The sequence below is a fragment of the Neopsephotus bourkii genome, unplaced genomic scaffold (assembly GCF_033783945.1).
Source record: "Neopsephotus bourkii isolate Nb327-2 ecotype Australia unplaced genomic scaffold, CSIRO-AGI_Nbou_v1 NB_234, whole genome shotgun sequence".
NCBI lineage: Eukaryota > Metazoa > Chordata > Aves > Psittaciformes > Psittacidae > Neopsephotus > Neopsephotus bourkii.
In genome coordinates, this window is record NW_026900744.1 from 13243118 (window position 1) to 13270696 (window position 27579).

The following is a 27579-nucleotide window of genomic DNA, read 5'->3' on the forward strand; positions in this document are numbered from 1 at the left end:
TTTTCTACACTTTATACAGACTGCCACAGAAATCTCAGGAATACATGTTGTGTATACAAATTGCCTACATTGGGCTCAACCTGACTTAGTGTTCCCTCACTATTTGCTTATAAATTTCAGTGTATTTGGCTTTTTTTACTGAATTTTTATCCCATTCTACATTCTCTACCAAGCTTTGCTTAGTGTTGATGCGAAGTTAAAGCATATCTGTAATGTGGCAATGCCTCATGTTATTGGCATGAGCTTTGTAAACTGAGCTCTCAAAATGTATTCCTCAGCTCTATCTCTCTACCTCACCCTGTCCCTGGCAGAACCAGGCAACTGCAGTCAGCCTATACTGTGGCAAAATTCCAACTTCCCTAATTAATTGTTATATCTTACATATCACAGAATCAAGGAATGGTTGAGGTTGGAAGGGACCACTAGGTGTCATCTAGTCAAATCTCCCTGCTCAAGCAGGGTCATTGAAAAGAGCACACTGCTCAGGATTGTGTCAGACAGCTCTTGAATATCTCCAGGGAAGGTGACCTACTCTAAGGCTCAGTCAGGAAACAATGTGATTTCCAATAAAAAGGTCTTATCCAGTTATTTGCTGTAACCACACTTTTAAAGTTATATCACACGGAAAACAGCAGAGCAGTCACAAGTCACAACTTCTGATCATATAACAAACTATATCCCATAACAGAAATGCAGACAGTATTCATACACAGTTCTGGTGTCCCCAACATAAGAAGGATATGAAGCTGTTGGAGTAAGTCCACAGGAGGGCCACGAGGATGATCAGGGGACTGGAGCACCTCCCATATGAAGACAGGCTAAGAAAATTGGGGCTGTTCAGCCTGGAGAAGAGAAGGCTGCGGGGAGACCTCATAGCAGCCTTCCAGTGTCTGAAGGGGGCCTATAGGGATGCTGGGAAGGGACTCTTCATTAGGGACTGTAGTGGTAGGAGAAGGGGTAACGGGTTAAAACTTAAACAGGGGAAGTTTAGATTGGATATAAGGAAGTTCTTTACTGTGGGGGTGGTGAGGCAGTGGAATGGGTTGCCCAGAGAAGTAGTAAATGCTCCATGCCTGGAGGTGTCCAAGGCCAGGTTGGACAGAGCCTTGGCTGACATGGTTTAGTGTGAGGTGTCCCTGCCAAGGCAAGGGGGCTGGAACTAGATGATCTTAAGATCCTTTCCAAACCAAATCGTTCCACAATTCTACATATTATGTACATACAATACATATACGTGTATCACAGAATTATAGATTGGTTTGCGTTGGAAGTGACCTTAAGATCATCTAGTCCCCAACACCCCTGCCACGGGCAGGAACACCTTCCATCAGACAAGGTGTGAGGGGTATGTTCAGAATGGCCTGTGATATGTTACTCCAATAAATGATGATATGCTAATATGAGCAGAACAAGCTCAATTACACATAGCTTTAACAACAATTTCCAGGAGTCACATGCAGGCAAACAAATACCATTAAACTGAGTCCATCTGTTTTGTATACATGTTAAAAAAGAATAATCCAATAAATGTATTATTGCATCTTAACTAGGGCTGTGTTACAACAAACCATTTATTGAAAGGGAAACGTGTAATAATAAAATAATTTCTGCTAGGTTTCCAACCAACAGACATCAGTAGTACAGGCAACATACTGACCAGCAAACCTGTGTAACTCCTCAAAGGTCAGTCAAAGACTGTTAAACTAAATTGAATCAAATAGTGCAGAAACTGGTTTAACAAGCAAAAGTCTGAAACTAGACTTTTCTAGAGGATTCTCTCAACAGGGACACTAAGGCATTCAGTGACACTTTTTTTTCTTAATTCTCCTCTCAGCAGGACCATAAGAACATAAATACAGTAAAGCTTCAGAACAGGGTGTGCAGAGAACAATCCTCACCTGAGATACTCCCTCCCGTGCCCCCAGATATTCAGCTATTTCCTGACTGAAAGGCCACCAACCTTATCCCTGCTATGATATCCTCCAATCCCTTCCTGAATTCAAAACTCAGCTCTATATTAAGAAAATAGGTAGTCTGATGGGATCAGAAATAGTCTTGGATTTCCTTTTATCTAGGAACATGTACTTCTGACAAGCATCAAGAGTAGGCCAAATGCTTTTCTTATGATTCAACAAAATGACAACAGGAATACTTGAGCAAGATCAGACAGTGAGAGTCATGAGGACGCATCACTATGACTTTATAAGCACCATCCTCTAGTGATTTGTGAACAGGCTTTACCTAACAAGAATGTGGCACAGATAAAATGCAGACACCCGATAAAAGACTAAAATGTGACACATCCTGTGGTACATCCTGGTTTACACAACAGTTTAGGTCTCTCAGTTCAGGTGTTTTTTCAAGATATGTCCATCATGTTCAAAACTGCACCAATACAGGCAAATCTATGAATGTTGCAACTTACATCATTGAAAGTTAACTGGACCTGCTTCTTCTCTCCCAGTTTCAAGGAAGATATAGGAAATGTGGATGTGCCAAGAGTCTCATCCATAACATAGTTGGCATCCATTAAAGTAACCTAGAAAAGATACATGGGTATTCAATTTTACTTTGATAAATTCCTTTTAAGTTCCATAGTCTATGTTGAAAGTAATACGAAAAAAAATATGGAAAGGAACAGGCCTAACCCAACCCAGTCAACACCCAGTGCCAATCGATGTGTTCTTTTAAAACGGGATATGCTCATGTATACTGTAGGTAGCACCTTCAAGGCATTCAATTGCATGAGTATGACAATACCATCTATGAAAGGTTTTTTATTTGAGCATCTTCCTGTCAGTAAATCTCACTATCTTTCTAAGCAGACATAATAACTTCAAAACTGACATATAAAATATACAATTACCTCAAATTTCCACTTATCAGAACTTCTCTATGGAGAAAATTACAGTTTTAACTGTGACATGCCAAAAAACATACAGCAACTTTTCTGTGGAGATGGAATCCATACATCTTAGACTTAGATCTTTTTAGCAATGATTTGGAAAAATTCACAGCATTCCAAATTACACAAAGATTTTCTCTGTATCCAGCCAGATCTTCAAGTCTCTTCTCATATTCCCCATGTCAGAGCATATACCTTTTCAAAACGCAATACTATCCAAAGATGTATGTGGATACCGCAGAACATTGTTCACTGCTTTTCTTTAAATTCATGTGGATCTACATATAGCAGGTTTTTTCTCAGTGACATCCTTCCAAGTTTTCAAGTAAAATATTCAGAAAGAATTTCAAGTTACTGTTTAGATGGTTTGTGTCAAGTAAGTTCTGCAAACTCATTTGGCTTACAATTTATATTTCACTTGGTAGAACTGTGTCTTCTAAAATACCACATTTGTGGTGTGGGCCATATCTTTTGCAGAAAACAAATAGAATAAAGATACAATCATTTGAATAACTAATTCCTACATCTGGGTTCAGCCTCTTCTCAGCTGTAAAGAATCTTCTTCATCCTGTGCCACAAGCAATCCTTTGAAACAATGAACTGTATTTTAGCACAGAACTCATTATTTTCATAGGATCATAAAATAGTTTGGGTTGGAAGGTGCCTTCCACTAGAGCAAGTTACTCAAAGCCCCATTCAACCTGGCCTCGAACACTTCCAGGGACAGGGCAGCCACAACTTTTCTGGACAATGTTAATAGCATCTTCATTCTTATTTTTCTTTGTAGAACCTTATGCCCATGCTGCAGTCTATAAGCACTGTCTTTTAAAACCAATAGCAAAAACTTCTTAATGGGATTTTGAGGAGCATCTGACAGTTCAGAGTTAAAACTGTACTTAGGATGGAGTTAAAGATTTAGATTAAAATAATCTGAGGAGTTGAGGATTGTGGACTCTGTCTGAGCTTGGGAATTCGCAAAGAGATTTTGGGTGGGGACGTGAGCCTTGCAGAACCTGGCAGCATGCTGTGGCCATACTGCACTGGAAATCAGTAGCATGCCAGCTCATAAAAGTTTCATAATGACTGCATAAAACCATGATAAAACCTGAGAAATACTTCACAAAATGTTAGCTAAATTACAAGAGATGTTTTAGTAGCTGGGGTTTCTCATCCTGGTGGGAAATGAGCTAGTCACATTGTTACCACAGAAGGAACCAAATGAGTCAGGTCTCCACGTGGTCAAAAATATCTGAGATCACGTAGCAGTAAGAAATTGATGGCTTGCCAGCACCTTGGCTTCTTCACATCAGAATACATAGAGATAAGAGTATAAGAGGTAGTAGTGTTCCCAAGAAGGCACCAGATAAGCCAGTGGCCACTGCTGTTTGTGATTTTAATAATTTATCCTTTAAAAATCCTTGAACCAAAATTTGTTGAGTACAAATTCATCCATTACTAGTGAAGCTGCTAAATTGTAACTGCAAGCAGACTCAGACCCAGTATATATAGTGCCAGGAAACCCAAGGGACTGTATTTTAAGTATTATTTGCTATTCCTCAGTTCACCATTCTGCTCATCTTTTGAGGTTCATGAGAGCTACCATAGATCACATCAACTGTTTAGCCAGCTGCTCCTGCAGATCTTCCAAAGAAGCACAAGATCTGCAAATAGGTAAAACAGTCTTCCCCAGGACTTCTGTTAGAATTCACAAAGGTTTTGATCAGACAAAGTTGAAACAATTTAAGTAAGAGTACATAAAACATCACTGGGTAAGCTACTCAGCCCTTGGCTCCAGGCATAGAGGAGGCAGCAGAACCATCCTTCTGCTTTCTGTCTCCTTAGGGAGAAGCAGGGAATGAGCAGAGACTTGACTTTACCCCCACCTATTTGCTGTCCTTAATAGTTGAATCAGTGTAGGAAGCAGGGAGAAAATAATTTATGGCTGATGTAAAGAATACTAAACCACTAGCCCTCAGGAGCTGTCCAAGAGATGACTCAGAGGCACATCTTATAAGGACTCTCAAGGCTACTCCTTGAATAATGTATACAACACCTCTTTCTTACACCATGCCTAAAGGCAAAAATCAGCCTTTAATGTTTTAAAAAGGTTGTAATCTTGAGACAACAAATGCCATGCACTACAAGCTACCGTTATGTTGATCTTCCAGACTTTGTTCAATTTCCATTTTCAAACATGCAGCTCAGCCATGTCATTTACCTCAAGAACATTCTCTTGGTTAGGATCCAAAATGAACTCAAAGGTCTCATTCCACATGGGATTCACATCATTATTGAAATGTTTTGTTCTCTTCCTGCAATCAGGGGCGGATGGGATGAACAGTTCCACATAAGGATCTGGAGTGTCAACTACAGAGCAAACACATGTTCAAGTTAGGTATAACTCAAGTTTGGGTTGCAACAATGAATGCAACCATGCAAAACTATAGATCACCTCATGGTCTATGACATAAAATATTCAACTATAAATATAACAAATACAATGACATGAATGATAAAATTACATTAACAATCTCCCCAAAAGAAAGAGACATCATGGCTCTAAAGGGCAGGAAAAAAGCCCTTAACAAACAGAATGGCACTGGACCAATTCAAGTTTATTGAAATATATATGCTTCTACCCATTAGTGGATATTATTTTTAATAACTCGTTTCAGCTGGGAGAAAGAGCAAAAGAGCAAACCAAAAAAGTCTGACCTTTCAAATAGGAATCAACTGTATTTTGGAAAAGAAACAACAAAAATGGAGGTTTGAAACCACTCAGGAGGTTCTGCATGTGTATCAGGGCAGAATGGAAGCAAAATTTGGCCTCCCAGAAATTCTAGTGGGGAACATCAGACAGACCTAATGTGCCTTCTGATGCCATCACCAAGCATAAAAGATACTGAACTTGCTCACAAGGTACTTCAAATATCTCTGGAGATGCAGAATAACAAGCAAGGGCTTTGAATTAAGTATTCTTTTAGCTAGGGAAGCTTTAGGGACATTAAACAAGTCTCCTAGACTTGGGCTCCCTCAATTAAAATTTTGTATTTATGACTTTATGATTCAAAGATTTCAGTGTGTGAGAATTTCCTTGCACTGCTATAACACTCCACAGAATTTCTTAGGGAGTTCTAGACTTTGCTCCATTATCTGTGGGGCTTAGGTAACTGCTACAATTTGGCAGGTCACACTGTTACCTGCATAATTAACAAGTAGGTATTTGAAGTTGGGAATCAGTGTGGAAAGCCTTTAAAAAGCAATCTTTATTAGCTACTAAGAATTTATGTCTGATCTTGTCTCTTATTTAAAGCCAGTGGAATAGGGAGATCAACCCCCAAGTGCTGTTTAAATCTGTTTCCCACTTGCAGATATAACTAATTGCCAATTTTTTACCGAATACATTAACTCCCTTGAATTACTACACAAAATTGTGCCAGAATGAAGGGAATCAAGCCCCTTGAAACTAAACAGAATATCTTCTGAAATCAGAATTGACAAGATCTCATCTGTTAAGTCTGGATATTGAGCGCTACTTTGGCAAACAGCACTACAGACTTGCTCCACCAACAGACTGAACATGCCTACAAAAGCTTGGGTTTTACCCAAAATACTGGTGCTGAACAGTGCTCTGGTCAAAACGTCACGACTTCCCTTTCCATTCAATTGTTTATGTGATTATGTGATCAACCCTAAATATAAGTTACAAAACTCTTTTTTTTTTTTCCCTTTTAAACACAAAAAGCAAATGGTTTCCTATCTGTACTCAAAATCCTGAAGCACATGGAAACCCCGTACCACTGCACAGCTGGCATACAGATGCCATTACTAACTTCCTATCTGACAGACTCCAAGTAAGTGTTCAAACAGAAATTAAACCCAAGGCATGGAATAACTAAACTTAGAAAAATCACTCTTCGTAACTTCCTATTGCCAAGCTGCCCACTCCCTTTCTGCATTCATTATGTTTTTAACCTGAGGCAAAGAATTAATCTGTCTTTTCACGTTTGAAAGTTTATTTTGTGCCATTTTCAATTATGAAAGTGAAAAATCTATTCGTTTAAAACTTCCTTCTTCAGCTGAAGAGGAAAAATACTGGAAGACTGTGCTTTGATTAAGATATTGCTATAAGCTATATTAATCAAAATTTTTTTCATTATTATTGGTTAGGGACCAAAAGCTGGCTACCAGCAATCTGACAAGTGATACAAAAGTGTTCACTTAACGTACTTGAAAATATTAAAGTTCTCAAAGGCAGATAAAACAGGCAGAGTATGTATCCTTTTGCATGAATGCATTTATTCCTGTTTGGACTTTTGCTAGTTGATTTGCCAGGTACGTTTTTCAAAAGAATTTATCTGAAAATGTAAGAGAAAAGCAGCTTAATCACTGCTGTTATCTGTATTTTGATTTTAAAAGGAAGCATCTTTATGAAATGTTTTTGTGGTTGTGGAACTGCTCTTTTATTTTAGCAGCCTACTTGAAATACCAACCACAGACTCAAAAAGAAGCAGCTTATAAGATTTGGTACTTCTTCCTCAGGACACTTCTGAAGTAAATGGAGTTTTGATACAGCTCAGCTAGGCTCTGGATTATTCTTTGCACAAGCATTCTTGCATTACTCCTCCATAATTTGTGGGCTAGCTATCTGCAGGGCATCTCAACTTTATAACATAGGTAAAATCTGGAAGGTTTGCAAGCGGAAAACTTGGAAGATTTAAAAATGAACACATGCACTACCATAAGACAATGACTGTATGATATGATTCCATATTCCTGTCTTCAGAGCATTCTTTGACTGTTTAAAGTGCCTCAATATGTGCATGCAACTGAAATGTTACACTTCTACTATCAAAGAGCTTCCTACATAAGGTCATAGATAATGTGGAATAGAGGGGTCAGACTCCATAAGTGTTTCTCAAGAAAAAAATTAATATGAACAAGTGCATCTGAAACCTCACCATTACAGTAAAAAATAAAATTAAGAATTTTGACATTGATGCCAATGGAAGTAAGAGTCCTGTAATTAGCACTATATACCTCAATGAATTATAAAGGTCATTAACAAGATGTTCATAATAACCCTTTTATAAGATTTATAGCATCCACAAGATCTCCAGGGGTTGAACACAGGTATCCAATAACAAAAGCAGAGTCAGCTTCGAAACTGTTATTTTTAAACACACTGGATTAAGAAATGGCTGAGAGGTAGGAAGTAAGTATTCAGTGACTTTTCCTTAACGTATCTCCTGGTTAAGTAATTATTACAGAAATATATCTCTAAATTACATTATGAATCATTAAGTGAAACAAAGAGTGGACAATAATAAGAATAAATAATTTTCACATTAAAAATAATGCTTTAAGCAATCTCTATATTAAAGAAACATGTAAAATTTTCTGTAATGGAAACCATTTGATCTTATGTTACTAATTTGTTGAGATGAATGTCGTTAGGCCCCCATAGTAATGTAATTAATATTTCAGACACATAATTTATATTTCCGTCATTTCAATTTCAAGTACTTCAATAGCATAAAAGACATAAAGAAACAACAGAAAGCATATTCAAATATAAAATACCAAGGATGAAGCTGCTATCATCATACATTAAAATTTACCTCATTTGTCCATCAAGATTTGAAAGAAATACAAAGTTCTTGAAGTATTCGAAAATCTGGTTTGCTGCAAAAAAAAATCTGTACCATAAGACTTTTTCTTCCTTTTTTTTTTTATGAGCACGCCATAAACACTTGAGATCATAATAGATATTAAAGAAAACTTTATTTACTTTAAATTCAGTTAATATACACATCACCATTATAGAAAGTAAATCTGGATCCAGATTTTCTGGATTTATGATCTCCAGGTACCATGCTTATACAATTAAATCTATATTCCAGCAAATACATGGCAGAACTTCCTTAAAGAGCTATGTTACTTTTATTCATTGGAGTTTTTTGCTTTCTGGTTAACCAACATCCTCCACCATGAAGTACAACCCCATTCATAAAAGCTTCCTAGATCCCAAACAACCACCTTTACCTACTTTCCACCATTTTTCTTTAGCTTACTGTCCTGGGTTCAGCAGTGCCAATCATTTTTCTCCTCCTTAGTAGCTGGTGCAGTGCTGTGGTTTTGACTTTCGGCCTGGGAACAGAGCTGATAGCACTGATGTTTTTAGTTACTGCTCAAATATTTGGTCTGACCAAGGACTTTCTGAGCCTCATGCTCTGCCAGGGAGGAGGGGAAGCTGGGAGGAAGCAGAGACAGGACATCTGACCCGAACTGACCAAAGAGGTATTCCATACCATGGCACATCATGCCCAGGATGTAAACTGGGAGTTACCCAGAAGGACTAGTTCTCTGCAGGGCTGCATGAGGTATCGGTCAGTGCTCCGTCGGGGTGGGGGCGAGTTATCAGTCAGCGGGTGGTGTTGTGTTGTATTCTCTTCCCTTTTTATTTATCTTATTATTATTATTGGTGGTAGCAGTAGTGATTTGTGTTATACCTTAGTTACTAAACTGTTCTTATTTCAACCCATGGGAGTTGCATTCTTTTTGATTCTCCTCTCCATCCCTCTGGGAGTGGGGGGGAAAAAAGAGCGGGGAGAGAGTGAGAGAGAGACTGCATGGTTCTGTTTTACAGCCTGGGCTTAAACCATGACACTTACTGCACTACACACTTACTACACAGTTACACTACTTACTGTATAACTGGTTTAGCACAAGGTTACATGCAGCTGAGAGGCTTGACTGAGGCTAAGCTAATAACGGGAACTGCTGAACTACCACACTCTCCTCTGAGGGGAAGGAAGCTAAAGAATGCCAGCTATGCTTTACTCAGAAGCAGTTCTGGCTGGGGAAGGGGACTCAAGCTGGCTGTGCAGCACAGGGCTCCTCTGTATTTTAAAGAGGTTATCAAACCTACTGTTTCTCTACAGAAACCCAAAGCAGGGAACACAAAGGCGTTTCCAGTGGGTTGAACATTAACCAGTATCAATCCCAGGAAACCAGTATAGCACAAGCCATGTGAATCTCTTCCTAGGCAAGAAATGTAGTTCTGATGTGTTTTTAAAAATAATAAATAATTCTTGTTAGTTAAATAATAAATTTTATTCAAATAGTGAATTTTATAGGACTCACTGGACAATATGCTTCACAGCATGGCATGGAAATATAGTCTCTCTGCCATAGCTAGGTGAAAAAGTAATAGATTTTAAAATCATGGGTTTTCCCAGATCAATGTAATTTTCAATTTTTTAAAAAAGGAATTATTATAAACAGTACTTACAGATAATTTTATTTCAATTATTAAACTGTTCTTATCTCAAGCCACTGGATTTTACTTTTTTTTCGATTCTCCTCCCCATCCCACTAGGGAGTAGTGGCTGTGAGGTGCATAGTTTCTGTCTAGGCTTAAACCACAACATAAATCAAGGGCCTAAAAAATGCTGTCCCCTATGTTCAGGGGAAAATACAGGTACCAGTAATTGATTAATTAATTCAGTATCAGACGAGCAAGGATGAATGGAAAAAAAGGCAGAGCTGCAAGGTTCTCCATACAGCAGCCAGCAGTGCTACCTGGCTATAAGATGGGATGGTAAAAGTTCAATTAGGCTTCTCAGCATAGGACATCAGCTTGGCGTACCCTCCCTGCCAATTCACAGACAACAAACAAGTATATAGAGTCTTTGCTGCGGAGGCTGGTGGTGTGATTTTGGACACTAAGCTGCTCTCCAGCCTGAAGAGGCGGAGCCTGGGAATGTCAGGAGCAGAACTGGCTGTGTCAGGCTGCCACATACAAAAGCATCCCGTCACACCCTTAGATAATTTTTACATTAAAAACTGACGCAGCTGCACAATCACAAGCCCTCAATTCAATACCATAAGACACTGCAGCAACACGGCCAAACTTTCAGTCTGTCTTTTTAGATTTGTTCTGAATTTCCATTTTCACAGAGGTGAGTCCAATATCAATTCTGGCCTCCCATGCCAGAAAGCCACAGGGAACCTAATATACCCAGGAGTACACACAAAGATCACCGGTAGGGGGTCCTAAGGGAGAAGTGACAGGTTATTTGTTGCCTGTGGTTAACATACTACAGGGAATGCCAGGGCTTTTGGCCTTCAAGAGGGATTTTGCAAATAGGATGATGCAATGTGAGATATCAAGAGTGGAAGGCGATTACAAGTAAAGTAAGGCAGCTCCCAAAGCAGCAGCTATGCTATGAGAAATCCTGTGATTACATAATATATTTATTTGAGGTTATTAGTGCCTTTTGTTATGCTGCTTTTCATCTCCTGTGTTACTTAAGCAAAGGAAAAAAAATGACCTCCCAGCAATGGCACTGCAACCCTCCTGCTTACTGGGGTGGGACACTACTAGCAGTTTCACTGATCCAGACTTGAAAGGAAATAAAAACCCAAACAAATAAGTCAGCTGAACCCTTCATTAGTTCCAAATAAATCTGTAGAAGTGCCAAGATGAAAAAAATTATTCATTTCTGTAGGTTATCTATACAGTCCCTTTCCAGACAGACAGCAGTGAAAAGTGACTGAAACATTAGTTTGCAATAGCCCAGAGAAAAATCTGCTTTTTCTAGTAGCATGCCAGAATCTTAGGGGTTTGGATTTTGGACTGGTTTTGTTTGGTTGGTTTTAATTAATTTAAATGCCGAGTTCTTAAAAGTTTTGGTATTTTACTTGTGAAATGTCTCACTGCACCAACAAAGACACAAGCAGGAGAGAAGGAAGAAGTGGAGTGGCTGCTCAGTTCAGCTATGACTGTGGGTCCACAGTAACGCCCAGATCTGGGCAGTGCTAAATTGATCTAGAGTAGGTTTAGGTGTATCATCACATTTCTGGTAAATTAGTCAAAACCCACAATATGACTTTTATTCCAGATTTATGGTATTTGATGGAGTATGAAACTGATGTGGCCTATTGTGTACAGGGGGGGTCTATTCCGCTATCAGAGTATAGACTATTCCTAGTCTGGCATAAAGTCTGCTAATACAAATTTAAACTGGCAATGTTTCCTGAAGCCACAGAACAAGTTTATACTGGAGCTGTTTGGTATCATGAGGTTTCAGAGGTTTTAGTCCTCTAGCAGCAGCCCTAGAGCTTCATTTACTATTCTGCTGAAATAGAGCTTACAAGCCTTTGAGTGAGAAGAGGTCCTTCCCTTGACTTTTTAATTCAGGCAATCATCAGAAACATTTTTAAAACCTGAAGCTGTCCTAACTGGGCAGAACAGCAGATAAGTACAGGCTTAGGTTCACTATGTAAACATCACATCTTATTAAAACTATCATCATTGCTACTGCAAGCAATTACAGGAAACCAAACCATAAAGTGACACCTGGGAATTATTTCTATCCCAGCCTCACTGCTCAGTCAGGTTATTACAGGTATTTCATTTACAGGCCTGAAGAATGGATTGTGAAGCACTGAGTCAGAACAGCGTATTGATATCAGTGTTCATAAAGGGAAAGGGATGGTTATGCATGTGAGTTAATCTGTCCTAATAAGCACAGCACAACCTAGCATTAAGCAGACATTCTCTGTATTTCAACTGTCCTGTAACACTGTCAGCTGGGCGATTTGATAGAGCATAGTTTTCTACTACCAGACTTCACAAAAAGTGTTCCTTTCTACAGTAAGGATGAAGAAGACTGATGCTTTTTCTTTTCCTCTTCACTTTCAGAACACATTCAGGTAGAAATACATAAATGAAAGCATTTATTTATTTGTAAGAATTTTCCTTTGATACAGACTAATATGTGGGACTGTTAGCATCCTGCAAATGCAAGGCAGTAACCAGAAGATGCTTCAAATCACACTTAAAGAAAAACAAAACAATTTCAAAACAAATTTAAGAAGTCATCTCCATGCAGTAGACAGCAATCTGCATAACTTCTTGTTGTCAAAGGAGAAGATTTATGTGGATTCATGTAAAAGCAGTGAAGTTAATGCAAGAAAACCTCAGTGAGGGCTACTAGTTACATCACAAGCACATCCAGCTCAGGGAGTTCCTTACTGAAGACAGATGAGTGCTTGGAGACTATCAGAGGAAAATATCACATGCTCCCAATAGTTTTTCTTTGCATCTGACTACCTATGACTGATGTTGCTCCTGATTCTCCCTTATGACCAGGCACTGGCCCAACCCTATGACAACTTCAAAGCCTTCCCTGGGAAGGGGGATGAGAGGGAAAAGAAACAGGATGAAATCAAACTGTTACAGAGGACAAATGGAATAAAAGGAGGGAGGCCCATCCTAAATGGAGGCAGAGAAAGGCTCAAACTAGAGAAACTGGTGTCCATAACTCTCTGGAGAAGAGCCCTACCACAAAGTTCTACCTGGAGACATGACAGCACATGAAACAAAACCAGATTCCAGTCACCATCAAGCACCATTCTCCTGAGGCTACAGTTGGTCACTGCGTGGCAAAAGTCTCAAGCAGAGAGACAAGAAGGTCCTTCAGAGTATCGGGCAACACGGATCCTTGGTCTAAGCCTGTACAATTGATTTAATGTTATTGCAGTGTAACAGAATAACAGGAGAGCCTTCCTCTAGGATGAAAACAAGTTTGCACTAATGTTTTACAGACAGCCCCTGCCTCAATAACTCCATAGTAAGTATTCAGAGACAGAATTTTGTTCTTATTGAAAAGATATTTTTACAACTGGAAAGAGCAGCATTTTCTGGACCAGTTGTTTCACTGTGGAATGCATAAGTTAGTTTCCCACAAAACTTTCACCTCCCAGCACTGCTTCATTACAAGCCTATGGCTCTACAGCCATAGCCAGCTGCTATGTTTGGTGATGGACCACTACAGGACATGACCAACAGCAGGGCTGGTACAAGGGCTGTCAGGCAGAGTCAAATCAAAATGGGTTGCTGAGGCCCACAGAGCTTGGCCAACCTGGGACTCTGATGCCCATCCAGGCCGCCCTAGCACAGACTGGATCAGCATGGGTCCAAATGGGAACATTTCTCTGTGAAGCGTACAGTACATCTTGCAGCTCCTGGCCACATGAAGATCTGCATGTGCAGCCTGCAGGACTTGAAAGATTGGCTACCTCTGACCTACTTTTTTCCAGCCTGTTAAACTGGCAAAGGGGAGGAGTGTGGCTTGCTTTCATCCAGGGCCTTGCAGGAAGAGCATTATCTGATAACACATCAACAGTTCAGTTCAGTACAGTTCAGGTATACTGTAGCTAAGTCAGGGTACAAGACTGGCCAGCTGTGGTACAGAGAACAGCTGGATTAATCCTGAATGAGCTGTTATAACACAAACTTGTATCCCTGCTCCAGTAGAAACAGGCAAATCTCCAATTCCTTCCCTTTCAGCTACCTCATATGTATGCCTAAACTGCACTTAGGCTACTGCGAGTATGCCTTAAAATAAGCCAGCACCAACATTAAGACCTATGGCTCATGATGAACACAACTCCAGGGCAAAGGCCAATGGAGGGACTGGAATTGCACTGGACATCACCTCCTCCCTTCCTCCACAATGCTAAAGCAGATCCTACAGCCAGGGCCAAGCTGGCGCTGCAGGCAGGGAAGCATGCATACCTGTCCTATGCAATGCCACAATTCCTAGTTTCCTTTGGATAAGGCAGAAGGCAAACAGGAAGCATGTCAGCAACACTGCCCCAGCAGAAGGATGACTTCCTTGACTTTGGAGGGGACATCTATTGCTGGTTGCAGCAGTAAGGGCTAAATGTGCCAAAAGCCACTTACAGGAGCTGTTTTCCATCTCTGTTAGCAATTTTTGCAGTCTGGGTTGAGCTTTGTTGACTGTACTGCTCCCAGTACTGTAACTTGTTTATCTGAGCAGCCTAACTAAGGAAACGTATCCTTAATTCCAACTGGGTGGAAAGAAACTGGGATAGCAGCTGGGTACTAGTGCCATTAGCTATCCAAAGTTTAAAAGTTTTTATTTTTAAGAAAATACTTTTTTCCTTAAAGTGCCCAGACTGTTTATCATTGTAGCATCAAAAGTAGATGAAGCAAATGAAAGCTGCAAGTCCAAAGCAGGATTAAACAAGATTAGCAATCACTAAGAGTAGAGTCATACAACTGGTTTCCTTTGTAGATGTCAGCAATTGCTTTGAAAGCCAGTATACTGGGAGAAAAATAGATCTTTAAAGATCTATGACAAATATTAGGATGCTTCCTTTGGCCTCATTTTCCAACAAGCCCCCTCAAAATGCAGGGAAAGAGAGGCTTCAGGGGAAAAAAAAAAAAAGAAAAACAAACAAAAAAAAAACCTCAAAAAACCCCCCACAGCCTGCAAGTCTTTCTCTTCCAGAATGTTGCAGTTTGGGATTCTGGTCTTTTCCTATATGTTCTTATACTGATATGCAACTACGGAAATGCTCTACAGTATGGCATGGTATTGGAGTAGATCCAAAACTAAACATCCACTATACAAGAAGTCACTGGACTGGAAGCAGTAAGAGTGTGAGGAGTCCCTGCCCATGGCAGGGGGTTGGAACTAGATGATCTTAAGATCCTTTCCAACCCTAACTATTCTAATAATGAAGTCTAGATTATTATTCTAATAAGTAAGTTCTTTTCCAAAACCTCCAGTCAGAGAAGTGATTTTAAAATATCTATTGACCCCTGCAGCCACAGGAAAGCTAATCAATGAGATAATTAAATCCTCACCAAAATCATACAAATTTTGAGATGTTCCACCCTGTATTGCATTTATGTGGTAGGTTTTCAGCAGCAGCAGGGCTACAAGCGTGGCTGCTGTAAGAAAATGCCAGAAGCTGCCCCGTGTCATATCAAGCCGGCTTTAGCTGTCTCCAAGACAGACCAACTGCTAGCCAAGGCTGAGCACAGCAGCAGCAAGAAAGCATTAAAAAACACCAAAAAAGCCACACATCACAGCAGATGTGAGGAAAAAGTAGAAAATGTGAAAGAAACAACTATGTAGATCACAAGTCAGTAAAGAAGGAGGGAGAAGAGATGCTCCAAGTGCCAGCACAGAAATTCCCCCATAGTGACACAGCTTGTCTCCCTGCAAGCCCATGGAGCACCACGGGTGGAGTGGAGATTCACACTGAAGCCTGTGGAAGATCCCACATGAGAGCAGTTAGATGAGCTCTGAGGGAAGTCACAGCCTGTGTACAGCCCATGCAGCAGCACACTCCCTTTAGGAGCTGCAGCCAATGGAGAGGATTTTCTGGAGGAACTCTGGCATATGGTGGACCCATGCTGGAGCTGTCTGGTCCTGAAGGACTGTAACCCATGGAAAGGCCCCACGCTGGAACAGCTCTTGAAGGACAACAGCCCATGGGAGGAACCCATGCTGGAGAAGGTCATGAAGGACGTTCTCCTGTGGGAGGCACTGCATGCTGGAGCAGGGGAAAAACGTGAGGAAGGAGTGGCAGAGACATGTTAAGAAATTACCTCAACCCTCACTCCCCATGCCCCTCCATCACTTGGGGAGGGATACAAGTCAGGAGTGAAACTGAGTCTGGGAAGAAGGGAGGTATAATGGGGAAGGTGGTTTTAGTTTAATTTTTAACTATTCTACTTTGCTACAATTTGTTAGTAATAAATTTCCTCAAGTTGAGTCTGTTTTGCCTGTGATGGTGAATGGTAAAGTGATCTCCCTGTCCTCATCTTGACTCGTGCAACCTTATCATGTTTTCCCCCCCACTCCTGCTGATGGAAGGGAAGTGATAAGAGCCGGTTGGTGGGTGCCTGGCAGCCAGCCAAGGTCAACCCACCATACATCTGCTGCAATTCCTCATCTCAAATCTTCCAGCCTGTAAAAGAAGTTACTGTTAGGACAGTACGTAGAGTGTAAGAGTCACCTTGAAAGGGACAGCATAAAACTAAAACAAGTGAAATCAGTAAAGGAAGTACTCCTACGCAAAGGCAACAGTAATTGGGCAGATCCTTGAAATAAGAAGGGATTTGAATGAAATACTGACAAAGAGGGAGTCTGCTCTCAAAAATTCCCCTTTCCGCTCCCCCACTAAACATCCTGGATTATGCATTCTTACGGTAATTCTCATTTATCATCCCCACATTCACAGAATGAGAAACTGGCGTAAGTACCTAACTTCCTTCATATATGAAAAGCATTTGCAGGGAAACTTTCTGTGATGCAATTATTGCCATTTTAGTTTATTCTGATGTGTTTTATCAGCGAGAAACAAAAGCAGCTACTGTAGCTTAGCTACTCAGATCCTGGTATGACCCAGATTCAGATTTGATTGCTTGTCTTTGTCAGATCACTTTACAAAAATTTTAAAGCTTACAGAGACAATGGGAAATCTCAGCCAAATAAAATAAAAAGGGAGGGTGGGAAGCTATCCTGGCTCCAGCTTTCTCTATTGTTCCAGTCATCCAGATCAGCAAGGCCTAAAAATATGTCTTGAATCAGCAGTGTTCTGTATGAACTGTCTATCACTTGAGGAAAAACACTGCCTGTGGAAGTTACTGTGTATTACTGTGGAAGTTACAGTGTAGTGGGCATCTACTACCTAGTTTTAAGGATGATGTAACCATTTATATTCTTCATTAATGAAGAGCTCAAAAAATCTTGAAAAACTTGCTGAAAATACTGCACATGTCCCAAGCCTAGGCGTGAGGAGACAGAGGTGTGGATAACTATGCCATTTAGGCCCTCTGTGCCCACCTACAGTTGGGGCATCATGCATACTAGATCTCTAAAACTCCTTGAACAGAGGTAGATCTGAAATACTTAAAATGCAAAATGCCACACACAAACAGCAAAATAATAAGCACTTCCACATATTTAATACTTCGATTTACTCAGGTCTTTCACAGCTGTTCCAGAAAGACCTGGAAAGATTGATATGGAAAAATGAAAAGCAAAACATTATACAAAATCTCTCATGTTCCCCAGGACCTCCATCACCACCACAATGTAAAATTATCTCTCTTGCCCACAGAGCAGTCACTGTCTACACAAACTTGAGCAACAACAACAGAACAAATTAGGAGAAACTCATCAAAAGAGTCAATAGCTTGGTAGTGTCCATCATGGGAGAGCTACACTCAGGTACCCACCCTGCCCAAGGCACCTGATTATGTATTACAGCCACCCTCCCTGGTAATGAATCCTACCCTTGAGGTCAAAAATCTAATGTAAACTTCAGAAATTCCTTTAACAGGTTACAGTTTTGGCAAAGCAAATGAAAAAAGAAAAAAAATATTAGCTGGAACCACCAAATGTAAAGACCCTCAACCACTCACAGCTTTATACATCTTTAATTAGTATGAATTAACATGATTACCGATTTTATCAAATAAGACTCCAGGCTTCAACACATCAAACTTCTTGTTTCCTATGTGTATACGCATTTTTCATTTTCCCAAAAGAAAACCAGAAGCAATGTTTTAGTTGTTTTTTTAAATTCAGGGGATTTGCCAGTACTCCATGAACAAGCCCCAGAAACTAAGAAAATCATTCAGAGAAGCCTCAGGCTGCAGGTGCCTCACGCTATGGAGCACTCCTAGCTGCCTCAGACAGGAAACTAAGTAAGGGGCCCTTGAGCATAGTTTTGTCAGGTTTTATCAAAATAACAAGTTCTTCCTGAGTAGCTTTTTTGGTTTTGACAATTTGGTAAGGCAAGAATTTTATCTGGAAAAACTATCCAATTGTATCGATAGACAATATTTGGGATTTACACTGGACCATACTTTTCCTGTGAGGTTGGAGGTAAAGCCATGGTCTTCCAGCTTGCTTCACTCTTTCCATGCTCCCTTTAACATCATACCATGTCACCCCATTTCAGCCCCTTTATTTCTCCTTCCCATGTTCCCCACACTGTCTCATGACAGAGACCTCTGTGTCTGAGAACCTGTGTTTTTCCCATTTAACCCATCTTCTTACACATGCACACCTGTGGGGCCCTTATTCTCGTCTTCACAGTCCTTTTCCTGAGATCATCTTACGTAAAGACCCTCTCAGAGACCACCAGAATAGCACCCCATGCATCTTGTCTGAGTGCTCCTTTCCTTCAACCTACATTAGAAGCTTCCTTCTCCCCTCCTGCCAGGGCTCCCTTTGCTTCTCCTTATAATTTTGGTTTTTCAACATTCCCCTTCCAACTGTCCCTCCTGCTTACACCCCCCCCCTCCCCCCAAGTTTATTCTCAACAGTAGACACTAACTATGGAGAAAAAAAACAACCACCAAACCAAACAAAACCCCCCAAAACCAAAACTGTTAACGCACTGAAGCAAAGCTGTGTGTCAGAGAAGTTGCTGTAGCTTGAACTAAAAGCAGTTACCAGGATCATGCTAGGAGAGAAACACTTGCATGTCAAACGAGCCTGAGGAGAGATCGGCAATGTGGCACCACATTCACGCTCCCAACTCTAGCCTGCATATTTTGGGCTACGCAACACTTAGCATAAAGCACCAGCAAAAGGAAGAGATGACCTGACATCAAAACAGTCATAATCTAGGAAGCAGGAATATTCTCTTTGCAGATTCAGCTGGTGTCTTATACAGCTCTCTACCATAAGATCTGCTTATCCTTAGCCATTTGGGACTTTTCTTTTTTCTTCTTGCTCTGCATTGACTCAGCAGAGCACTGGGCTTTTATTTTTTTCTTTTGTGTTCCCACCACCAAACCACAGTCCTTTGAAGATACAGCAATTGCCAGTTTCACTATAGTTAAAATAGCACTTCCAACTGAGCCAAAAGACTAAATGTAGGTGGTTGCTTGCTTGTAGGCAAATTGTTTACAACTTGCTGAGCTTTTTGGATCAATGGAAAGAAGGAGTGGCAAATCTGCTTTCTGAGTTAGAGTGAGCAAAGAAATGGGTACATTGCCCTAGATTTAACAAGCAAAAAAAAAAAAAAAAAGAAAAAAAGAAAGCAAACACCAGCCCACTAACAATCATTTAATGTATGACAAGCTTGATGTGTCATCTCCCCCTGCCTATAGCAACAGTCTGCTAAGAAGAAAGAGACAAAACAGAAATACTCACGCATGTCACCAATCGCTCCTTTTGTGACATTTGTGGCTTTCCTTACTGTCACAGTGAATATGTGTGAATACTGGTGTTCTACCTGGAAGTCAGAGAGTTAGAAAAGGTTAAGCTCCAGAACAAAAAACAAACTATCAAAATAGGCTTCATTTTGTCCAAAAACTCTGAGAGAAATCACCCAGTCAAAACGTAAGTGAAACTCATACTGGATAGAGCATCTTAAAGCTGAACTGCACCCTGTAGCTTTACTGAAAGGTCAGTGCTTGTTTTTCCTGCAGCCACACCTACTAATCTTAATGAATAACACTCCTCCTCTCTACAGAGCCTGCTTTAAGGCATTTACTCAGCCAGGGACAATGTGGTATAGTAAGAAAAAAAAAATTAAAAGGGGGCTTTTTTTACAGTGTACTTGGTTTTGTAATTACCTTGCCCGAGTATAAAGAATGGGTGCAATTATTTCAAAGTATATGTTCTGGAAAAGATATATGCATACTGCACACACAAGGGATATAGTTAGTAATGCACAGAATATACCTTTCTGAACACACCAATATTCAAAGTGTAAGTGTCCTTAAGACAATGGAGGCAAAGTGAAAAATCAGGCTGTTAAAACATTCACAAGCAAATTGCAAGCAGCTTCTAGAGCCTCCTGTTTCCTGCAAAGCCTAAGCACATAGCAGGAGCTGCCTTTCTAACTGCAGATCTGACCTGAATGAACTAGGGAAGTAAAAAAGACATGAAACTAAAAAACACATGTTAAAACTTTAATGAAGAGATCAGTCACTCACATCTTTTTCACTTTACCTACATAGCCGTAAGTTGGATCCACCTACTGAATACCACTACCAGAATGGCATATTGCAAGGGAGACAACATTGGCCTTTATAGGGACACAGTACAGAGGTTGCAGGTAAGTTTTATGTTATTGAACAAGGATCAGGTCTCACACAATTGCCTCTCAACACTTACATCTACACTGCTATCTTCAAGCCAGTCCTACGACACTCAAGCTGTCCAACTGCCCACAGTGCCTAGATGTTGACTCACAAGCTGGTTCAACCTGGAGCGTGACCAGCTTGGTCTTCTGCAACAGAAACTCAGGCACCGGGAGGGGCCACCTCATACCTGAGCTGTGCTTCTACAAAGACTGTCAAAGAATGGTTGAGGTTGGAAGGGACCACCAGGGGTAATATAGTCTACCTAGTTCAACCCGTATGTCTTTGTTTTCAACAGTGGCACATGCCTCCACTTAAGCTACTGCTGTTGCAACTGCTAGACATTATAAGGGCCTCCAGGTGTTTCAGATGGTTCTCACAGCAATTTCAGAACTGGTTGTTGCAGCCAAGCCCCATTATTTCACATCTACAACTTGCCTACACCCAGAAACAAGAACCAAATTTGACATCTCTAATACAAGTTAAAAAAAAAATAAATAAAAAAAAAGTAGTCTAGAGGTCTTCAAAGGCACAGCCTCATCACCATGGCAAAAAATAACTAGGAGAAAATGCCCACAGTGATACCAAGAGTATGACTTCATCACGGGCACTGGCTAACCCAAACACTGAACTGTTGCATCTTTATTACGGCTGTAATCACCCACATGCTGTGATGACTGTTGGAGGCTCATTTCATGACAGTCTGTCCAGCAGTAAATTTCAACTCCTTTTCCCCTGTAAGCTGTAGGAGTTGTCTGGTTCAAAGAACAAGTAAGCCAGCAGAGGGGAAACTGTGGCAATGAAACTATTACAAGTGGTATACTGAAGTCGTCATTGCACAGCAAGTGGTTCATCAACCGCAGTACAGCTGGAACTCAGACACTTCTTGAAAGTGCTCAAAGCTTTTTTATCAGTGTGCACCACCTCCACAAGCATGTCAAACCGCTGAAGTGCCAGTTTCACAATGTAGCACTCCCCTCAGTTTGTTCACACAGACTGATGTAGTTACTTTGTCATATACGACCTTATAATTAAAAGAAATAGCCCAAAGTACTAACACACCACCCTTCTCATTCTTTGCTGTTAAGAAAGAACCTGTCCTCACTAGAGGCCACAAATCAGAGATCACTGAACATTTAGCAACAAGAAGGAGGATAGAGTTACAACTAAGTTACAAGTATGGGAGATCGGCGTGCTGGATTTACTTCTTAGCTCTTAAGTGGAATTCATGCAATTCTGGTGTAGTCTCCCCATTTTACAGTCCTGACTATAAAATGAGGATACAAGATGCTCACTGACAAAAAGCACTTCTTGCATCTCCTAGTCCTACTTAGGAAACTCACATGACTTATGAAAATGCCTACAATCTCTACCTTCTATTACAGGTCAATAACAGCTTTGCTAATGCTATGGTGAGAACTGCTTTTTATTCACTTAAGCAGCAAACCCCATCATTCTAGCTGTTGTTTTGCCAAAAAAGTTAAGTCTAGTTTAAGATCTGGTATCCTCCAATCCGAATGCGAGTACACAGAGGTCTGGCAAAACAAAACCAGTATCTTCTTTCCCAATGCCTCACCTAAAATAACACATTAAGGTTTATAATTAGAGATATTAATATTTGGCCATAATCGCACACTTGGAAGAAATCTGCCACTACTAAAATAAACGATCTCCTTCTTAGTAAAACAACAACAAAAAAAAGCCCTATATACACAGAGACATACAGGGAGCTCAGAGTCTAGATCTTTTCTTACACCAAAATAAACATTTTTCATGAAATTTAAGTGCAGTTGGAAATTAAGGCAATTTTCCACTTAGGATCCAGTTTCTGAAAGTATCTCAAGGCCCAAATTAACAGCTAGCACAACTTTCAAAAGCTTTTTTTTGTTTGTTTTTAGTTTTTTGGAAAGACTGAGTTCTAAAGAAGTCAGATGCCCCCTGGAAATACCTCAAGAAATGTACTGACTATGAATACCTTTAGAAATCCAGCCCTTGCTAGTTTAGATGACAAAGCTGCATTTTGTAAAGAGACTTCACCTTAAGCCTTGATAAAAATCTGTACATTGGCAACTCTACAATTATCCTGAAAAATAGATGATAGCACATAAATCACTTAAATGTTGCAACACTGAGTGGAGCAACATCTGCATACCTTTAAAAATCTAAACCAGATTAAAAATTTCAGAAGCTCACAATATAATCAAAAACTTAACTCCTAACACCCAAAGTAATCTAGCTTTCCATATGTGTTTCATTTCAATTCCTGTGGAAAAAAGTAAAAATATGCCCTCTCTGAACATGGATTTTCTGAATTATGGAAACTCCTACAGACAGTATTCACCCTTTACTGGTTCAATTTCCTAGTATCCTGCATAGCCATGGTTCAGTATCTCCTGTTCTTGTACCACACCTCTACGTCTCTTCTTACTCCTCCCTCTGCCTTACTTGCTCCTTTCCCACCTTTGCCTGCTTTTTTTTCCTCCCAGTAGAATTTCCCTAACTATCTGGTTTCCTCTATTTTACATTTCAGTTTATTTGTATGTACACAAATTCCATCACCTTCCCCACAACAGGACTGGGAAACAGAACAATGCACTAAGATCTCTTGTAACACAATCCGGTTTTACCTATGAACCTTCCGTGCTTACTGAGAAAGCAAGGGATTTGCATGCATTAATGTAATATTTTTCATACCCCAGAAGGCTGAGTCACAAAATGTAACCCAATCAGGAGATATACTTGCACACAAAATACCAGTCAGGAAGGTCTGGTAGAGATAAGATTGTGTAATAAGTATTTATTGCTTAGACTTAACATTAAGGACACTTGAGCTGACAACTGCCTTGCTTTCTTAAGTAAGAAATTGTCATGAATTCCATGGTCTTCTTTCACAAGGTAAGACAATTAAGACAAACATTCGTGCATGCACACACAAATTTTATCTTCAAGTGATTTTTCCCATTGCTAATATATTTATCTCCCATATCAATGTTACTAAAAGCATATTACACATCTTAATTCTTTATACTCTGAATCTAAAAACATTTTTGATACAGTCAGTTCTGTCTGTACCTGCAGTAACTTTATGAATGCTTTATTTTATTCCTCCAAGTCTTTCATAAGCAATTTCAATTTTCAAATGAAGAAACCTCAGAAATTTCCATTCACTTTTCAAGCAATTACAGGATCAACTCTTGCATTAGCAGTGTTCTGGCACCAGCAACGTTCCCACAGCAAGTTCAACATTTCCAGAGGATATGGCAGTGTATATGTTCCATTTTGTTCATTATTGTACATATATATATATATAGGTATCAAAAAAAGATTTTTCATGTGAATGATTCAATGAAATATAAGTGCCTCAGAGCACCCATAGAAGTACAGATCAAATGAAGCATTCCATCCACGAGAGGGCACTGCTGCAGAAAGGAGTAAGAGTAGCGTTATAACGCTTAACTACAGACATCAACCTGAAACTGGTCTTTACAGCAGCATCCACAGAACTATGGAGTGAGTAAAACAACAGTTTGACATCTGCTGGCTGCAAATTCATGCAAAGGATATGACTGTGTGGGGTAGAAACCACATAATTGATAAGGGATCAGTTCAAGGAAGTATACATTGTATTTTTAGCAGTGTAAAAGTTCAACATTACAACAAATGTATGGTAACTATCTTTGCGTACGTATCACTTTTCCTGATGTGAAATTATGTGACTGTTAGGAAAAGTGCTTCAAAGGAACACACCCAGCTTGTTTCAAGATTTCAGTTTGAGTAGGAATTGAATTTCACTGTTTACTTTGGAAAGCCACTCAAGCAAAGATATGTGTGAATATTACAGCCAGAAGCCAACATTCAACTAGCTGCTGAGCCACTGCACTGGCTTGCCACACAAAGGGCAGTTCTGTTCCCACTTCTTTCCTTGCCCCTACTTCTCTATTTATGCAGATTGTTCTCACATGGATGTATTCTTTCCTCAAGCCAGTTCTGACAGCAGAGAATGAAACTTGGCCAACTTTTTCCACAAATTCAGCAAGGTCAGTTGGCTCACCCAAATAACATGTATTTGATAGCTGGTATAAGGGATGCAGCAGGAACACCAAAATAAAGCAGGAAGTGGGAAGCAGGAGTTTTTGGGAACAGTATGATGTTGAGTGGCACAGGTCATTCCACTGATACTTAGAGATTGCAGGCTATAGTTTGAAGATTCTCTTTGAATCAACATCACTGATAAACACTAGTTTAAAATTTAAATATCAAAAATTTCTAACTTATCTCTTTATCCATGCTGATGAAAAGAGAAAAATAGTTATTTGGTAATTAGAATTATACAAAAAAATTGTAATGTAAGGGAGAAAAACACATGATGTTACTTTTGTAGATCACATTTGAGTTTGACAATCAGTAAATTAGCATGTGCAAAAACTTGAATGAAATAGTCAACTGCAGGACCTTTGATGAAACACTTTGAACAGGCATGTCCTTTAGAAAAATATCCTACCACATCATATCCATGAGGTGGTTGCGAGGAGCCAGTATTCCATTTTGACTTACACATGAGCAATGATACTCAAAGCCATGGCATGCTTTCAAAAAGCTAACTTGAATCTTTCTAATTTCAATCAAATTCCTGAAGAAATTTGCTCTAACCACGCTTCCGTTATACTCTAACCTCACTTACCATTTCTCTAAGGAATTAATAACTCTAAAGCTGCATGCATTTTTCAAGCAAGTTCTTATATGGTACATTATACCCAACAGTATATACACGACAGAATACAGGTAAGATTCAAAGCTACTCACCACTATATGTTGATAAGGATCTATGACAGCCATTTTTGCTTTAGCTTTTATTCAGAACTGACAAATGTCTATTTCAATCCCACACAGAAGAAACTTCCTAGTTTGTCAAAGCAGACTTCAGTATGACAGATCCTTTAACTGTTAAATAAAGGGGGAAAAAAAATCAAAATTCTTACGTTCTTTTTAAGCCATATTTTGTAACAAAATACTTTGTAACAAAATATTTTGTACATATTTTGTAACAAAGTAGTTCTCTGATATTAAGAAGGTTCCACAATTCACTTGTTTACCAAGAACTTAATTTCATGTAAGCTACACAGGTATAGATACTTACTTGCCTGAACTTGAGAAATTTCCTGTGCTTATTTCCTGTACCTTGGTGTAAGACCATGAACCAATTCTCTTGAATTCCAGTCATTCAAGTGTTTTTAGCAGCTCTACAGATAAACAAAAGAATAGGGCAATTATATTTATTACATACTTTCAAATGTATATGCTTTCATGCACTACAATCCTTGGGGGGGGGGGGGGGAATTAAAAAATAAATAAAAATAATGACCGTTTAGTTAAATAGCCCATTCACAGTAGTGACAAATTCCTCGTTCCCATGCTTTGCTCATGTATAAAGCGCTCACACAGTTAGGACAAAGACAAAGGTCCTCTTTTTATCCTCCTTTCTGTACAAGGTGAGGTACAAGGCTATGTCCTGCACTCACCTCAAGAGACATGAATTTTAGAGCTAAAAAGCCAGTTAGACAGCATAAGCACAATGGCTAGCAACTTGCACCAGACAACTGCAACCCTCCATAGTAAGGGTCTGTTTAGCCATTTTAACACAGCTTTTCATATCACGTTCACTTTGAAAGCTTTTTCCACAAAGAGGAAATTCCCAAAGTCATACCCAACTGCACCTAAGAAAATAACAGAAAACAAATTCCAGCATCTAATCCACAGCAACAGCACGGGAGAGTTCATTTGGCAGCTGCCCATTTAACTACAAACAGGCAGCAATGGTGCCCTCTGCAAACCTGGGAAGGGAATTCAACAGAAGCTGTGTATAACCTCACTGGACACCCCAGCTGTCAAGAGATTCATAAGAGACTTTAATGGGCAAACTGCAAACCAGCTGGCAGGAGTTAAACAGGTTCTTCCAAGGCCACTGTTTTCCCAACACTTTGTAAAGATTTCTACTGAAATCAAGGGATACCAGAGGCCTTAAACTTCAGAACTATTTCCAAGCATCGAAGTAAAACATACTAAGAAGCATATTGAGAGGTTATTGCTTTCTGCATCTCTCAAAAAAAAAAAAAAAAAAACAAAAAAAAAAAACACAACTAACTAAACCATGGAAACTGTTGGACAGAAACAGCTCTCAGATTCAGCTGGACCACAGTCAGACCTGAACAGTGAGCAAAAGCACCATATGGGGCTTGGTCTTACAGAAACAATTCCTTATCCTCAATTTCGAAAGGGCAGAATAAGCCCTAAACAATGATGATTTATGTCACTCCAAGACCCTTACTCTTAAGCAATTGCATGCAGGCATTTCCATAAAAACTTTGTTTGTTATGATCACTAGAACAATACAATATCCTTTCTTTAATCCTGTCAGCTCTAACAATAGCTTGAGGCTAGAAAACCCTGGGTTTCTTTCTTTCTTTTTTTTTTTTTTTTTTGTCTGAGGAAGTCTGATTAAGAAAGATTTTAACATACATTCAGTTCATGGTTTTCATTCAAGGCAGCTCAGTGCCAGGGCAACAGGAATAAGCCATCTTTATCATAAAAAGTGAGTAGTTTTTCAGGCTTAGAGGAAAAATCTGTAACACAAAAAGCCACCATTATTTCTCCTACTGCGCTAATAATTGCAAAGGTTTGTTTTTATTACAAATCTACACAGTAAATTCATCAGTGGTGCAAACAGGCAGATTAGAGAGAA

General features: G+C 39.7%; 1 protein-coding gene across 1 annotated transcript in view; it reads right to left on the reverse strand.

Annotated features, from left to right (window-relative positions):
* PLA2G4A (phospholipase A2 group IVA) overlaps positions 1-25778 on the reverse strand; it is a 64043-nt gene extending 38265 nt beyond the window's left edge. Inside the window, exons 1-4 of the mRNA XM_061345348.1 lie at positions 25640-25778; positions 19906-19983; positions 5124-5272; positions 2426-2539 (exon numbers count right to left, since the gene is read on the reverse strand). Of these exons, the coding sequence (XP_061201332.1) occupies positions 2426-2539; positions 5124-5272; positions 19906-19983; positions 25640-25676 (378 nt within the window). The 5' untranslated portion in view covers positions 25677-25778. The remainder of the gene's footprint in view (positions 1-2425; positions 2540-5123; positions 5273-19905; positions 19984-25639) is intronic.
* Positions 25779-27579: the final 1801 nt, after the last annotated feature.